This window comes from Lytechinus variegatus, chromosome 17 (assembly GCF_018143015.1).
Source record: "Lytechinus variegatus isolate NC3 chromosome 17, Lvar_3.0, whole genome shotgun sequence".
Classification (NCBI taxonomy): Eukaryota; Metazoa; Echinodermata; class Echinoidea; order Temnopleuroida; family Toxopneustidae; genus Lytechinus; species Lytechinus variegatus.
Genome location: NC_054756.1, coordinates 17,761,510 through 17,779,227, shown reverse-complemented (window position 1 = coordinate 17,779,227; position 17,718 = coordinate 17,761,510). Strand labels below are relative to the sequence as shown.

The 17,718-nt window shown below is 36.2% G+C and overlaps 1 protein-coding gene across 1 annotated transcript; it reads left to right on the top strand.

Moving 5' to 3' along the window:
- The first annotated feature begins 2,219 nt into the window (after positions 1 to 2,219).
- Positions 2,220 to 16,822, top strand: LOC121431130 (ectonucleotide pyrophosphatase/phosphodiesterase family member 7-like). The gene is made up of 7 exons (XM_041628636.1): positions 2,220 to 2,444; positions 6,423 to 6,582; positions 11,889 to 12,135; positions 12,397 to 12,769; positions 13,595 to 13,735; positions 14,254 to 14,380; positions 15,619 to 16,822. Exons 1-7 carry the CDS (start codon positions 2,352 to 2,354, stop codon positions 15,792 to 15,794), a joined length of 1,317 nt encoding a protein of 438 aa, XP_041484570.1. The 5' UTR covers positions 2,220 to 2,351; the 3' UTR covers positions 15,795 to 16,822.
- Positions 16,823 to 17,718: the final 896 nt, after the last annotated feature.

The following is a 17,718-nucleotide window of genomic DNA, read 5'->3' as shown; positions in this document are numbered from 1 at the left end:
GTGTGTTCACTGTGTGTTCATAAAGTTGACTGTGTAAAAATGAGAACCACACTTTAAAAAAGATAAAGAGGTGGAAAAAAAACGTTCAAACTGTGGACAGCTCGACGTGTAATGCGTTCACAGTATGATCACATCGGGACTGTGTAAAAGTGTGTTCCATAAAATTAATAATGAAAAAAGAAACGACGTGGAGATAACTAGGTGTAAAATAGTATTTATAAATATTTTCCTGGTAACCAAATAATTGAGTTTTTGCATGTTCAAATATTAAGTAATGTTGTAATTCATAGGCCTACTTCTCTGTTTTATTATGATACGTATTTTTTTTCCATTGTAAAGCGCATTGAGAAACATTCGTTTATTATGCGTTACGTATTATAATTATTATTATTATAATTATTATTATTATATCAAGATATAAGTTAACACTGCGGACACCTTGACATAATAATGCGAGTGTTCAAAGTGTGATCAGAAAAGTCAGAGCTGATTATGTGAAAACGTTATTCAATTCTTTATTCCATTTCCATTCAAAACATAATACAAAGTAATATAAATCAGATACAATTTTACAGATGAACATGCTTACTTCGTAAAAAAACAGTATAAAATTGAGCAGATGTAAAGTATGGATCCCACTTGGTTAAAAGTCTAAAAATAAACATTTTGATGGTGAAGCAAAAGAATGGGGGGGGGGGCGAACACTGTGAGGTGCTGTCTCATTTCCAGCCATGTATTAAAATTTTGGTAACGAAACAATAAAAAGGGTTAAATCAAAATTCAAATTTCAACATTTTTTATTTTATCATTTATAAAATATTTGTTTTTAAGCTCTTTATCATATTATACATTATCATTGTAATTGTAATCATTTTATGACTTTTTTCATTTCAGTTATAGGGTCATTATCATTATTATCATTGTTTTCTTGTTATTTTTTTTTATTACACTTGGCATTGTCATCATCATCCAATCCATTATTTTTTGTTGTTGTTGGGGAAGTTTTTTCGATGTTCTCTTACGAATTTTATGCGTAATTTTAAACATTTTTAATCAGTATGAACAGTGGGTTGAATATGAAAGTTTTTTGTTTTCAATAGTTTCATAGATATGCAGCTGGTATATAAGCGTTTAAGTACATTCAAGCCTTGAAATCCGTTTTTACTATAAGATCTTTCATTTATGTAGATATTCAGATGTTTATTGGGAATCTAGTATGTATTGGATGTAAATAATTATGTTAGTCTTTCACTAATTTTAGAAGTATTCCTTGACCAAATGTACCATCGTGCCATCTTCCATATCTGTATTATATGTGACGTTTATGAAATGAACAACAAACCTTCTAAAATCAATATATAACAAGAACATATATTAAAATGTTTCATTCAGCTTGAGGTTTCCTTTATCATTGTGTGTCATTAATGTAGTGATTAGTACACATATTCAAAATAAATTGAAATCATCAATGAACAACCCTTCTAAAAAAATATACAAGTGACAACATATTCACGAGATATGAAACAGAAAAAAAATGTATTTTCACGATTAAAAAGTCTGCATGATAGATGTTTTTAAATATTGACAAACTTTCTAAAACAAAGAACTTGTTATTATGATGGCTAACGTATACACACTATTATTCGATGTTTTATGGTCCTCGGGCCCTCCTATCTATATAGTCATTAATACTTATTTACCATTTCCATAATCAATAAGCTAGTAAGTGAAATCAACTGAATGACCAAACGAAAGGGACTCCATTAAAAGCACAATGCATGATGTACACATATTTTTCACAAAATATTGTTTCAAAGAATTTATATAAAAACGACAAATTGTACTAGTAAATATTAATATCCGATTGACACATATGTTTAAAAATGACAACAAGAACACAAATTCCGGGTGAAAACTATTTTTTACTATTCATCGACTTGCTAATTAGACGTTCCTGATATTTTTCTGATTTACCATATTTTCTTATACCCAAACGAGCCTTAAGCACATCAAACAAACTTAATAATTAACATGAATTATTAAATGGTGTGTATATTCAAAATATTTTCAGTATATTCGGCAGTCAACTTTCTCTAAAAATATATATTAGCTCGTTATGACACGACCATCCCCACCCCTCTTCACCAAAGATCTATACAGCTGAAGACCTCTAAAGACTTCGACCGTGCGTGCAGACCTATCGTCGACGCACACAAACGCACATGAAGTCGATGCACGTATAAACCCAACAAACTCAAGGTCCAACTTAAAAAATAAGATAACATTATCTTCTGGAGTTGTTCGGGGTCTGCGGGTGTTCTTTGCTCTTCTTCTATATCGCAAGGTCCGAAATGGCGGGAAGATACGTGTGTAAAATTATCTTGATTGTCTGTTGGGTGGTTTGTTGTATCGACGTTGACGCAGCTTCTGTCACAAATAACAAGGTAAGTAATACATTATTCTCCCATCCTCTTGTCTATGTGGTAGGCCTATTGATTGCCGTGTAGGTTTCATATTTTCTTGCCGACATCATCCCTATAAATAGACCTGTTTAGTGCGATGGTAAAGAATATACCGTTGAATACCTAAAGTTTAATTACCCAAGCGTGACAAACAATCTCAACTTAATCTTGAATATGAACGTTCTTAACCCTCTGTGGTTGAAATGTTCTTTCGATAGCTAAATCATTATACTACCAACATCATGACTAAATCTTACGATATACTTTTTTTTGCTGCGAGATACGGATCAAACGTGAAAAATGCCTATACTACAATGATGAATTTCTGTCAGGGAAATTATGAGAATGATAAAAAATGTATTTCAATTTTAAATGGTTTGACCCCTTCAAATCACTTTTAATTTTACGTTATGTTATTTCATTCATGAAAATCATAGCGACACCAATTTAACTTCTCTCTTGTCATAGGTTATGCTTCAATTGTAATCTTGTCAAGCATAGTTTTCTTTAAAAAGAAAAGAATAAAAAGGCATTGTTAGTAACGTTAATAGTGACAAATGTGATCTTTCAAATTCCAGATATTCTAGATGAACGTTCTGTATTTTTCAAAATATATTTTCACGATTTCTTAGAGGGGCAAGTAGGTAAAGAATACATACCTACATGTCGACATCAAAGGCGAAGGATACACTAGACCTAAAGATTCTCCAAGACCTAACGTCGATGCAAGTACAATAATAAGATAAAAAATAAAATGCTGGGTCATTTAGACCCTGTATGTGTTTTGGATGGCACTTCTTCGACACTGTTGTGGGTAGTGTGGGTATATGATATCCCTTGATAGGAAAACAAGGACCAATTTCAAGTAGGCGTACGTCCTACTATCAATTTGCTTTTCTCGAAGTTGGTCAACAAAGTTCGCAGAAACTTTGTAAAGCCATTGTCACACCAGCGAAACCCCCAACCAACGAGCTGATGAAAAACAAAGTCAATATGATATTTTTTGGCATAGGCCTATACCAGTGACATCAGTCGGATTGGTGTAGACGTCGTTGGTGTGACTTTCACCATGCTTTAACACTTTATAGATTCGTTGCATTATTTGTAGAATGCAGAGTGAGTTCAAGGTGAACCTGTAGGTATAAGGACCTATAGCCACTCCTAGGATTGTGCTTCAGAAACTCAGTATAAACATGGATATGAGGTACTACTAGGCACGCACCATTTAGATATCCAGGGGGCTGGAAGTTGTTCAAATATGAGCCAAAAAAACTTGACTCACCATCAGAGTTAAAAAAAAAAATCTTGGTCCACTGACAAACCATCTGAAATGTGGAAAAATTTGTCTCAATGGAAGAAGGAAAAAAACTTTAATCAAAGAAGAAAGGGGGGAAAATGAATCAACCCAAACTTCCAGCCAAGCAAATTAAAGAAGGTGCCGCTTAAACTACGCTATAGACGAAACTCGGCGGCAATGGCACCGTTGACCTAACGACGAGCAAATATTGATCTGTCACATGTGTATGAAAGAGGACAATCGCGCATTTCAAACATACAATTTACTGTCACATAATAGGCAATATTAAACAGGGAGGGCTATGAGTACAAAAACACAAGTATTTCCTTTTCTGATATTGTTAAGTGATATACATTCTCTTGAGCACAATACTAACCCGCACTGAATAATTTGTTCCATAAGGAGATGGAACAATATAAACTGAGTTCCCTACCCGTACCATCCGGACCACTACATTCTCGCTAAGTAGAGCACTAACGAACACTTTTTTTAGAAGGGTTAATTGGAAATATTTTACGAGACATGGGCTTCCTATAAAAAAAGGTCGCGTTCGAACCATGTAGCCAAAGTGATACACGAGACGCCACACGTTATAACTAGCCTATATGTCAAACCGTATACGACACTTAACAATCGTTTGTTGCTATTGATATTCTATCTCTGTTGCAGGGCACTACAATATTATTGATAATTATAATACCTACTGAGAATTTCATATTTTAATGTCTCCTCAAGGGGAACTGCATTAAGTGCATTTAAATAATGGACATTTCGGTTACGGTAAACGTTCTTTGCCTTGATTACTGATCACTCCATAGAGCTATATTACGCATCTATTTCGATCACTCTATAGCATCAGGAAACTCTCCTCTCCTCGGAAAACCCTACAAAAAATATAGAAAATGAAAAAGAATTAAGAACCAAAATAAACAATATAAAGAATTAATAATATATATATGTAAAATACATATACATCTTTAAAACAAAAATTATTAAAAGTGAGGTTCACTGTTTACTGTTAGAAATAAAAACAGAAGATTTTATAGAAGAAAAATTAAAAGCAGATTTCACAAAAAGAAACTACCAAATCATTCTGTGAATTGTTGAAATAGGTAAGATGTTTTACAATTTTACAGAAGAGGTCTGTTTCAAAGGGGGAAACAGTTTTATTACAATGAAATTGTAAGGTTACACACACCAAATACCAATTTTTTGTAATTTTGCACAAATGTATCTTAGATTATACAGTGCAGTAAGATTACAGGTGTTCTCTAGACTGCTGTAGGAATTTTGTTATTTTTTAAAGAGACAATTTTCTAACAGTGTGTGGTTTGGCGGCGTATTCAACCATGGACCATGAATAGAATACAAACATCTATACCTACCAGCATCATATCTTCTTCCCCTCTATTTTCAAGGTAGTCTCTTGTTTGATTTAATTGAAAATCGCACCACTTTCGTGTATTTCAATCAAAATTGAAGGTAATACTTATTTGAACGAAGGGGGGGGGGGGGCAGAAGAAAAATTGAAGGGTACCCATTCACGAAGCTTGTCAGACAGTTACCTGTGCTTCTCAGCCAATCAGCCAATGACACTGAAATTGTCAGAGCTGACAATTAAATCAGCGTTGACAACTTTCATGAAACAGTTTCTGGATCGAAGCATGTTTAGGATGATAGAAAATAAATATCGCACAGGGCTTGTCACAAAGCAGAACTATGCTTTTAGTATTCCTAATATTATGTAGAAACGTGGCGTATTAGCTTTCTTTGACAATAATTGAAACAATATTGTTTTAATTATTGTTATATATTATATTGCATTTTTGTTCTCCATGGCAAAGACCTACACAGCAAAAACTGTGGTGTAAACCGGTGTACATAGAGGACCACACCAGTTATTTTACACCGGTGTTAAATTGGTGGTGTTGGTTTTACACCTATAGGTGTTATTACAACACCTTTTGTTGTTACATTTGCACCCTTTGGTGTTATGTTTAACCTCAGGATGTGGTCCTCTATTAACACCAATTGGTGTCAGTTTTAACACCACAGTTTTTACAGTGTACTTCTAGAATATACTCCGTGTACTTCGCTGTTCTAAACGTCCAACCCGAGGGGGCGGATCCATGATTTTCCAAGGGGGGGGGGCACATTTTCCCGATGAAAAATTTGACAAGCAACATGAATAAATAGATAAATAAAAGGTTTTCAATCAATATTACCCAAAAGTTAAGGATATTTAATCCACCAAAAAATTTGACAACCCCCCCCCCCAAGCAAAGGGTCGTCACTTTCAAAAGGAGGATGCCACACTTCTTTTTTTACCGGCATTTTCACATTACAAATATAATCGTGCCTCTCAGAGGGGGGGGGGGCGCACGGGCCGGCTTTGCCCCCCTTATGGTTGTGAATTGTTGAAATAGAAGGGAATGTGTAACTGTGCAGATGAATTTTAAAGGAAACACATGGTAAATATTGCAAACAGGTTTGATGATTCATGGTTTTTTCCTGGCCAGGAAGAAAAGGCGTTTTAGAGAAAAATTGGTGAATACCGGGTTTCTTGAATTCTGTGAAATTTCTCCGTTTCCATTTTGCGGAAGACTGGGGGCTCTGCCCAAAATCATACCAAAAAAATTCACGTTCTCTCCCATCTATTCCAGGAGAAAATCATCTTCATCCTCACCGATGGATTACGATGGGATCGATTTGGTCAGGATTTGCCCAATTTTATTAAGATGGAACAAAATGGGGTGAAAGCTGACTGGTTAAATGGCGTCTTCATGACCATGACAATACCAAGCACATTCTCTATTGCTACAGGTAGTTTTATATATTTTTTAAATTATTTTTTAATTCTTTTATTAATGAACCTATTTGTTTATCTACGTCTCGGTGAAAGTTTTATACATTTACCCATTACTCTTTAATTATTTTCATTGATCTATATCCAACATTGATTTATCTTAAGTTTGATAGATTGTAAATGACTCAGTCCAGTTGAACTACTTTTAGAAACAGATACTGACATCTGACCACTAGATGTGTTACAGCATTTGCTGCTTTCAGGTCAAATGGTCGGTTTTTAATTTAGAAAAACTTTACGAATTGAACGATCTAAATATTTTCTCAAACGGATCGAAACTTTATTCATCATGGCTCGATTCGGAGTTTTATTTCTTTTGTTCTCAATGATATAGTAATAATGGATTTGATGTTTATCGCTACTGTTGCTTGTGTGTTGTTGCTGAGTGTGAAACTAGATAGAAGGCGCACTCTGAATGCTATATATTATTATTACGTTTACATAAATGAAGAGTGAATACAAGACCAGATGGTTGTTCAAAAATATTTAAGAATGACATATGGGGTGTTGCAAGAAAATATTTGCGATCAATTGAAAATTTTCTGTTGCAATTTTAGAATTGATAGATCAGTTTTAACTATAGAAAATCAGATTACACTCCTTGATTCATGGAGCAAATTATCAATTAATCGCAAATTTACAATTAATTGCAAATAGTTTGATTTCGGGAACGAAAATAAACTTGCAATTGATCGCAAGTTTCTTGCAACGCCCCATTAGTGTCGCATTTAAATGCCTAGCTACGCGTGATATGCAACGCGCAATCTTATTGATTAATAAGCAATAGTCAGCGTCCTCCACATGATTTGACCAATGCGGTCATGTCTATTATAACGCACGCAACTAGGAATTTAAGTGCGACCTTAGGTCATACTTGAATATTTGCGAAATACCCTCCTGATGTAGACATAGATAAATTTAAAATGTAATGACAAATCGCCTTAAGGGTAATTAAACTAAAGATGTTTAAACGTGGCATTCCCAACGTACATAGCCTTATTGTGGGCACTTGCATTTTATTACTCTAATATAAATTACTAGACACTTGTTAAACGTTCTCTCGTAAAAAGTATTTAGTGAAAATGAGGGTACATAAATGAATGCAGGTTGTATATCCTGGTGGTCTTATCTTACTGGAGCATTTCTCACCATAACTTTGAATTAAATTGAAGTTGACTGTCATCAGAAATTTCTAGAACTGTGGAAGGTCCAAGATCATGTAACAGAAAAGAGGACTGACCTTAATAAAAAAAAGAGAAAGTGCAAAATGGTTTCAAAGCACTATTTGAGGGAAAGTCGCATAACGCAACCTTACAATAATATGCCCAGATACCTAGTAATTCATAAAAATAATGGAAGCCACCGTGTTTGTGTATGCGCGTGCGCATGCGTGGATGTGCACGAGAGTGTGTGGGAGGTGACACGACATTGGCTCCTGTGTTATTTGCTCCGTTTTTAATATCTCAGAGGGCATACGATTAGAGTTGGGATTGTAGTAGAGTTCTTGGTTCAGAATAATGCAAAGATGAGGATTAGGGTTTATTTAGTTCTGGCTGTTAGATTTGGGTTTAGATTTTAGGGGAATAGATTTTGAAGAATAAAAAGATACAATTGATTTTTCTTAAAATCTATAATGTTCTTTTTCGCTCGCTACGCTTAATACTAAAAATACATTATGTACAGATTGGCAGTCACCATCCGGAGCAATGGGCACCAATTCAGATAAGAGGTGTGTGTGTTGGGGGGATGACACAACTCGAGACTGTTCTGAGGGCAGGGACTAGATTTTGGGAAACAAAATACAATTGATTTTTCAAAAAAATTATAATTGTCTCTTCGCTCGCTGCGCTTAATAGTAAAATAAAGATTGTAAATGGTTTAAAGCAGTCACCATTATTATGATGGCAACTACATCGGTACATGCGACTTATCTCTAACATTTTTGCAGCAAGATGTCTGACCATAATCATAACATGGAGATGTGGACTTAAGTTATTATTGCACACTTCTATATAGGTGAAAATAATTTTCGGCTACCCGCTCTGTAACATTACGTATTGTTTTATACATCTAAAATAAACTCAATCTTGTAGATTAACCCAAACCTAATGCGTGTTCCCAAATGATCTGAATTCGTTTTCAAGTTCAGATTGATTTGATCAAAGTATTTGTGGAAAGAAAGGAAAGCTTCACTGTACATTAGCTCATTCATGCGTGTAAATGATAATACAGCTCACATTAATAGCATTACCATAAGGTGACATTTTTTGGCCAACAATGGAGAGCAGTCTGACTTTCTTACTCAGTTTCCTTAAACAAGTCTAGGAAACGAATGAAACAGGTTTCGGAAACCAAGATTTACATGTTTGACAATATACATTTGGCAAATCAGTCGGGTTTGGGTACTTCTTTATCACTTTATTTTTTGAAATTGTTACCTTGAGAAAATGGGTGCCATTCCCTAACATGGCTAGTAAATCTTGAGTCATCATGGTCGTGGATTCTAGATAATTCATTGTTTACACCTTATGTTTGTCTGGTCAATATAATTTGTTAGACCAAGTTATAAGGTCTACGATGATAGAAAGTCCAAGATTGCGTCCAAGATCCAGCCTTGTTTATCTTTTACTTGAGAGAATATATTAAAAAAATAGATTTAACAAGGATTTACATTTGATATCTACAAGAAAGATATGATGATTTGTGTATTATATATTTTGAACTTCAACAAGAAAGATATGATTTGTGTATATATATATATATGTATATTGACGAAGAAGCTCAAAAAGCATTGAAGCTAGATGCGTAGCCTGGATTTCTTCAACTTTTATTAGTACAAGCTTTCAGCCATGTAGTTCGGCCTTCTTCAGGTATCTGAAGATGTAAACGACATAATGGCTTTACATGTACCATGCATATATTTGGATTATTTTACTAAATATAGGTATGTCTTAAAAGAAAATGTTTTACATCGGTAATGTTTAATTAGGATTATCCAATAGCTATTAAAATCAATTAAGCTTACGCAGATTTTTATTACAAACATTATTTTGAAAGTATGTAGACATGTTGAGTTATGTGTGCTGTATAATACTTATATCTCAAAATGTATAATAATACATATATCTCAAAACAATATATATCTCAAAAGGAGTTGTATTGCATTGGTATAGTGCTTCAATGCTTCAATGCTTTTTGAGCATCTTCGCCAATATATTACTCACTGAAGCACCAACGCAATGTTTAGGTCCTTGCTTATCACAATTATATATATATATACATATATATATGTATATATATATATATATATATATGTGATATACATATGTATATATATATATATATATATATATATGCAAACTTTGTATTTTGCATTAATATGTATTATTCATTGAAGGAAACCTTCAATAACATATTTGCTTTTCAGAAGGTTTCTATTTCATTTTATAACGTTATATTATATTTGCCTTTACTTTGTAACAAAACCTTGTTGAAATTTTGGAATGAAATAAATTCGTCATCAATCAATAAATCAAGATGTCCCCCCTCTACCAGAAATGTCCCACTTCTCACTTTTCCTGGTGATGTAATTTTTGAGAGAACACATAAGATGTCCACCGAGGCCCTGACAACATCCCCGTCCCCATCACCTCAATTATCCAACCTGTCTATAACCATCCACAGCTACTGAGGTGACCGTTTTTGCTCAATTACCCATGTCATGGTGTTGGGGAACCCCAAATGCCATCAAAGTTAAAGATCAATAGAAAATAGAGTGACGTCCATGCAAACGTGTGGATGGGTTTGAGAAAGAGACCCCCCCCCAGTATTTCAGCTGTATTATTATTTTTATACGTTTGATTTAAAAAGGGTGAATTACTGCTGTACTTCTCAATGAAAAAAATGTATCTCGTAAATGTTTACAAAATTATAAGCATCGTATTGATTTCATTGTATCAGGATAAGGGTATTTGATTGATTTCATTGTATCAGGATAAGTAATATTGTATCAGGATAAGGGTATTTTGCATCAAAATCAATATGACCTAAGTTTTGCTATCTAGCCTTGGCCGTAGCTCTTGAGAGTAACTCGATATCGAGATTTATGAGTACGGTAATGATTTACCTTGCATTGTAATCTTCGAACGGATGGAGGAAATACTTGTTTGTAAATCATCGCAAATTTATGTCATATTGTGCTTAGCACCAATAACATGATCAAGTTATTATGGTCAGGGATGATTTAGTAGTTTTCTTTTCTTTTTCAATGTCAACTTTTCGGATGAGTGATGTATCTAGGCCTAGTATAATTATAATTGTTGTTCCATGATATGTTCAGTATGTCTGACAATAATATATTCTTATTGACTACCTATCTAGCTAAAGCTCTCTTTGATGGTGTTTGTCTGTTTCGCGCGGCTTTACGGGTTGGTGTTTGAGGACCGTTTTCATTTTTGTTTCATTGAATTTCACCAAGAAAATTCATTCTGAACCAATCAGATGGGAGGATTCGCTGTAACTTCATTGGTCATCATTGGCGGCGGAAGCCAAAAAATTTAGGGGGTGTCCACCTGAATTTTTTGGGATGGACACAGGTAAAAAAATGGACAAGCGCCCCCAAAAAGGTTATCAATCTAAATTTTAGGAGTTGCTAACTTTAGGGGGGACAACACACGTTTCAGGGGGGTCCACGTGAATTTAGGGGGGGGGGACGCAGGAAAAAAATTGAGAAGCAAAAAAAAAAAAAAAAAGGTTATCAAAAAACAATTTAGGGGGGGACCGTCCCCATCCTAAAATTTAGGGGGGACACGTCCCCCCGCTTCCGCCGCCTATGTTGGTCATCACTGATTGTTTGTTTCATGAAATGCTCTATACGATCTTTAGCAAGTTTGAATTCCTTCCTTCTTTTTTGGAATGAGGTTCATATAACCCTAATCCAATCTTGACAAATCATAAGCATTGAGATAATTGTTGAAAAGGCCTATAGATAGACTGCTGCCATGGGCATCTACAGGGGGGAAGGGGAGGGGGGGGGGGTGGGTGAGGATCATCATGTAATTTGCCCCTTTTTCAATATGATTTATAACCAGGTTCTTGTAGTGAAATATACAAAAAACCATACCGTCGGACACGTGGGAGGGGACATTGAGATCTCGGGCTCCGTCATTTCGTTCTCTCGCCCTACCCGCTTTCCACAACCTCTTAACGCGCTTGACGGACTAATTAACGCAACATTATCATGATTATGTTCGTCATCTGTTAGGTCTGTACCCTGAAAGCCATGGCGCGATCCACAACCTCTTCTTCAACGCTACGTCTGGGGAAAAATCACCGTCATTCATGGCGACCATGAATTACACCGAGTGGTTTGACGCAGGCGCAGAACCGATTTGGGTGACGACGATCTCACAAGGTGGAAAGGCCGGCACCATTCTCTACACGGGGAGTAATGTACCCATCAAGGGGGTGGAACCTACCAAGAATATACCAATCGACCTATCAGGATCATGGTTAGTATTTTCTTCTTTGTCGTCACCTATCACTTCCTCCCTCTATCTCTTCTTCGTGTTCTTCTTCTTCTCTCTTATCATTCGCGTAAGAATTAAGTTCACATAATCATGCCAATATAGGATTCGGCAAATTGGCAACTAATTACTTTTTTGCCAGTGTACATGTCCTCCCATTGCGTCTTCTCAAATCGCCCTATTTCTATCTTACTCGTTATGGATACGTTTGTATGATACAACCTTCTTTTTTCTGATGATGTATAGCTTTAGCCTACCAATGAATGAACGAATTGACAACGCGTTGTCATGGATAACGAGCCAAGATTTCGACATCGTCGTCATCTACTTCAACCTGCCGGACTTCAACCTCCACAGCTACGGAACCGAGGACCAGCGAACATTCGACACCCTCTACGAAGTCGACGACGCCATCGGCTACCTATTCCAACGCCTCGAGGAAGACGACCTCACCGACACCGTCAACGTCATCATCGCCAGCGACCACGGGCACATCAACTCCGAGGTTGGGAAGCATGTTTTGTTGTATGATTACATCAACGTTACGGATGTTGATTTTATCATCGCAGATTACGGTCCATGTTTTCAGCTTAACGCCGTTGATGGTAAACTTGACCAGGTAAGAAATGTAGGAAATCATACGAAATACAAAATATACGACGGATAGGGTGTTGCAAGAAACCTATATTCGATTCCATCATATGTAAGTCAAAATATAAAACGTAAGTCCTTTAATTAAAAGCATGTATGTAGGTGATTTGCATCAATTGCAACTGAATTTGCTTGAAAAGCACAATTACACATTATTTTGGGATTACGCTTGTCTCGCAATTTATCGTTGCTTTCTCCCAACGCCACATAAGAGACGAACTCGAAATAAACAGACCAAAAAGTGAACGGATACCCATCAAGTCCAAGGCAGACGTCACGCAGATGGTCCTTGGGCGACCACACGAAGACCATTTCATGAAACGAATAGCCAATGATTGTTATTAGCTAGGGAAATCATTGCTTCTCATTGGCTTATCTCAATTTGGCAGTAACAACCACTGTTTGTCTCATAAAAACCCGCTGATCTCTAAATGCTGCTCAATGAAATTTCTTGGACAATGTAAACAGCGCCATCTTGTCAACCTGTAAGCAACATTGAAGTAAAAGTTAAATTTTAACATGCAAATTAAATCAATGTGCTAAACCAAGCTAAAATTAACATATTGTTTATATAAATCATACAAATAATCATATAGTGCGATCAAGGTCATCAGATATATCTTGCTTGGATGACAAGCAGACAATGGCATTGTTCATGATCGTGGATTTGGGCAGATGGCAGATGGTGAAATTAAGTTGTTGACCCATCTTCTCTCGTAGTCTTCGTTAGCCTTTCCTCCTCTTTCCATTCACCCCCTCCCTCTTAACCCCGGTCATACCACAACCCTTATAGGTTTACATGGCTCTAAAGAATGCTCACCCTGCCCTCACCGTCTACAAGAAGGATGAACTTCCGGAGAGGTATCACTATGGCAACAACGAACGCGTTCTTGATATATTTGGTTGTGTTGATCCTGGATGGCATCTCCATACGGTAAGCCCGCATTCCTTAATTAAGCCGTCTTTGTGGAGCCTAGTCTGTATAGATAAAGAAAAAAGTATATATAAGGGATATCAAGGCTTAAGCTTCGATCATTGTAGAACAAGATCGCCTTTCCATAGGACACATTTCTATATTACAGCGCATGCGCAAAATGGCCAATGAGAGGGGCACCAAGACAAGTGAGCATGGCATCCACGACAACGGCCTTCGATGGCCTTAGAACTACTTAAGTCCTGGAATATCTATCAGCTCTCCTCTCAAGTTAGAACACTCTTTAATTATGAAGTGGAGTCATGTTTTTTTTTCAACAAACAAGGACATAACACGAACGATATTTTTTGTGGCGATGCCGACAAGACCTGACATGTAAAGGTATTCTGCCATCTCGTCAAGTAAAATTGACCATGAACCTTCCCCTCGTACATATAGTGCATCATTTGGGCTTTTTTTTTCTTTTTAGTCACGAAACATTGCCATTCCTCACATATGTTTCTCATTACCAAATTCAGGCAATCCAAGGCAATGATACCTTCCTCATCTCTGATCATGGATATGATAACCAATGGATGGTCATGAAGTCATCTTTCTACGCTCAGGGCCCACACTTCAAGAAGAACTACCGTGCGGAACCTTCCCACGGCTACTAGTGGTTTCGAATCGGTAGGTAGCCTACTCACAGGATCCCAGGACACCTTGCACGCATTTTATACATCGATCTCTATTAATTTTATTGAAATGCCTCGTTTCCTCGTAGGCAAACAGAGCTTTGACTGCCAAATCCTGTCAGCTCTTTCTTCCAGCATCTGTCGAAGGGTGTATTCAATGCCGATTTTCAAATTTAAACAGCAGCATGAATCATGATTGAAAACTCAATTAAAAAACACCGAACACAAACATGATCAGCGGCGCACTGTACAGTGTCAAAACATGTAAAACCGTTTATATGATGATCGTCTTCATTTCCCACTTTCGCTAGAGCAGCTTCAGTGCGCAATTCCAGTTTGACCCATCACAAGAAAGGTATAGTTCTGGCACCTGTTTGTGTAAACTTCCACTGCGAGAGCAAATTTTAAGACGTTTCAAAACTAAATTGTGTTCAATGTTGCATTCCCGGTGCTCAAGGTCGTAAAATTCGAGCTGATCGCGTTTACAAACGCATCCTTTTCGGCGTTTAAATTTTCCTCGAAATGATGATTCGAGAGACGTTTACTTTTACGACCGGGCATAGAGGGCATTGAACACACCCTTTGTATCTCAATGTTTCCGCGTTTTGTAACCACGTCTTCAAAGATGATCCATGTTGCTGGTTAAAGTTGTAAATCGAAATTGAACACATCCTTGAGCTTATTAGAGTGTTTGATTGCACTTAGTCTAGCGCGCTTTGGATGTCCATGCTATGACGTCACTCCCGTCTATTCTTATATCAGTATCAGCAACATAGATGTCCAATATTTTGTTTTTATTATTCATGTTTAATCGGGACAGAGAAGTATACCGGGTACTATATAATACGACACGTGGAACATATTTTCATAGCTTTGATTACGGCTCATGGAAGAAGGAAATATTCAACAGCCAACATGGTGAAGGGCCCGCATATAGGATAGTTTTAAGCCTTACTTTTAAAGTCCAGGAAAACTGTGCATAGACCTGATAAAAGTTCTACTAAACGCCAGCCCATTATGTTATATGATTAATCAATTTTTGTCATTCTAATTAGGACGACTACCCGTCAATTAATTATTGTAAGGACAGTCAGGTTCGATGTTCAACTGGGAATATTTTTTATAGACGTTCTGAGGCAATTTTTTTTGTTTGTGTTGGCTTTATTCGACCTCAACGATATTCATCGTGATTCGTTCTAATTCTTGCCAAACAGGTGGATATCTATTCTATGATGTGTGAGATCCTTTCGCTGGACCCAGCTCCAAACAATGGTTCACGCAAACGTTACGCGGATATGTTTGCTTCGGACGCAGCGAACCGAATGGTTCCGACAAGAGTCCAAATATCTCTGCTCCTCATCTTCGTAATGGCAATATTTATGTAAATATGTTTCGAACAGAATGACTTCAATGTTGTATATATATATACAGTATATTTTGATTTACGCGTTCAATAGACATTCTGCTCCTCGACAGTTAGTAAAAAATATAATCTCTTCTTCATGTCCGGCTCATAAACCACTTTCACTTTAGACGGGAAGAGAGAGAGAGAGAGGAGGGTATAGAGGGAGAGAGAGAGAGAGAGAGTGGTGGGGGGGGGTAGGGTGAAAGAGAAAGGGTTCATGGGCATAATTATATCGAAAAAAGTTTCACAGACAATGTACGTGCTTGTCTGGTACTGCATCCTTTTTATTCTATTAATACACATCGAGGTGCCAGGGAGAGAAGGTTTTACGATCCTGTCCTACTTATCCTGTTACCCTTAACATGGTCCCTTTACCCCTGTTCGTCACAAGGAATCTCTTTAATCGGTGCGTGGTGCAATATGAAAATTTTAAGAACTGACCTTTTTTTCACTTTTTACCTATGTTTAGACTCTTTCATTGAGATAAGAAAACAATAGTAATGTGTTTAGTCGACTTATTTACTTATTTATTTTGTTTGGATCGAATAGCATGTGTTATTTTTATTTTCTTTTAATTCATTCATAATTCATCTGTGTACTGTTATTTTGCTCTCCCTATTTGTATGTTTTTGATGTCATCCTACATTATTATAATGATCTAGATATGCCTGTGTAATATATATTGTAATTTCTTTTGAGAATTTATTCTCACAAGGCCTCCGTGCTTTTCTTCTCAAGTTCTCTTTCATTAAATTATGATATTTAATCAAGGCAATGTTTGTTTATTTATGAAATAATTTACTCTGTATTATTGTATGCATTTCTAATTTGTTTGCATTGTATATATGTTTTTTTAACCTATTTGAATTTGAATGAATAAAGAAATGAATTGAATTAATGATATGGGAGGTGCATGTACAGTAGGTTTTCAAATTTCTTAAAACAATTAATGGTTGGATTTGCATTTTGAATATTGAATATGAAGTTGAATAAATCTACGACACATTACATTCGGAAGATGCGTCGTTCAGTTATTGATGATTGGATATAAGTTATGAGGTCACAGACGGGTGGACCAATTAATAGGATAGCAAAGAGACAGAATAAATGAATAGACATGATAATTATGTAAAAGAAACGCAGAGAAAATCAGGGATTGACAGAGAGAAAGAGAGATTTCACATGGAGTGGATAGACACAGACTGACAAGAAGGGGGGGGGGTGAGAGAACTGAGATACAGCGGAAACATAATTAAAAAAAGAGAGATAAAGAGGGAGAGGAAAGAGAAGGAACTCGGAGAGATGGAAATATCGATTAAGAGCCCGTTGCTTAAAATTACTATCACGGTAACTTTGCCATCCAGAGGTAACTTCCCTTAAATCCTTGATTCTGATTGACTTGCCTAGCATTGTTACCATGGAAAAGCTACTATAATAGTAACTTTTATGCAATCACGTGATAGAGGAGGGGAGTGAAGGGAATGCAACAAGAAGGAGTGGAGAATAATGATAGTATTATATTCATCGGTTCTTGCTATCATGGTATTATTTTACGAATGAGTAAAAATCAATCATGTTCTCATTATTTGTTGCTGTTTCTAGTATATATTCTTGATCTGTATTACATAATTTATTACAGAGGGGGAGGGGGCTTCGGGGCGCTTGCAGCCTAAAAACAATTTTCACAACCGACTAAAAAAGAGAGAAGGAAAGAAAAGGAAAGAAAGAAGGGTAAAATATGATATTATTTTCACAATATTATGTTAAAATCAATCACACATTGGATTCTTCTAAAAAATGTGTCGGAAATTGCGAATCCTTTTATAAATTTTGATTTCGATAAGCCATTTCTCCCGCCCCTCAAACTTTTTTCGCTCATTACGCCACTGATGAAAATAAATGAT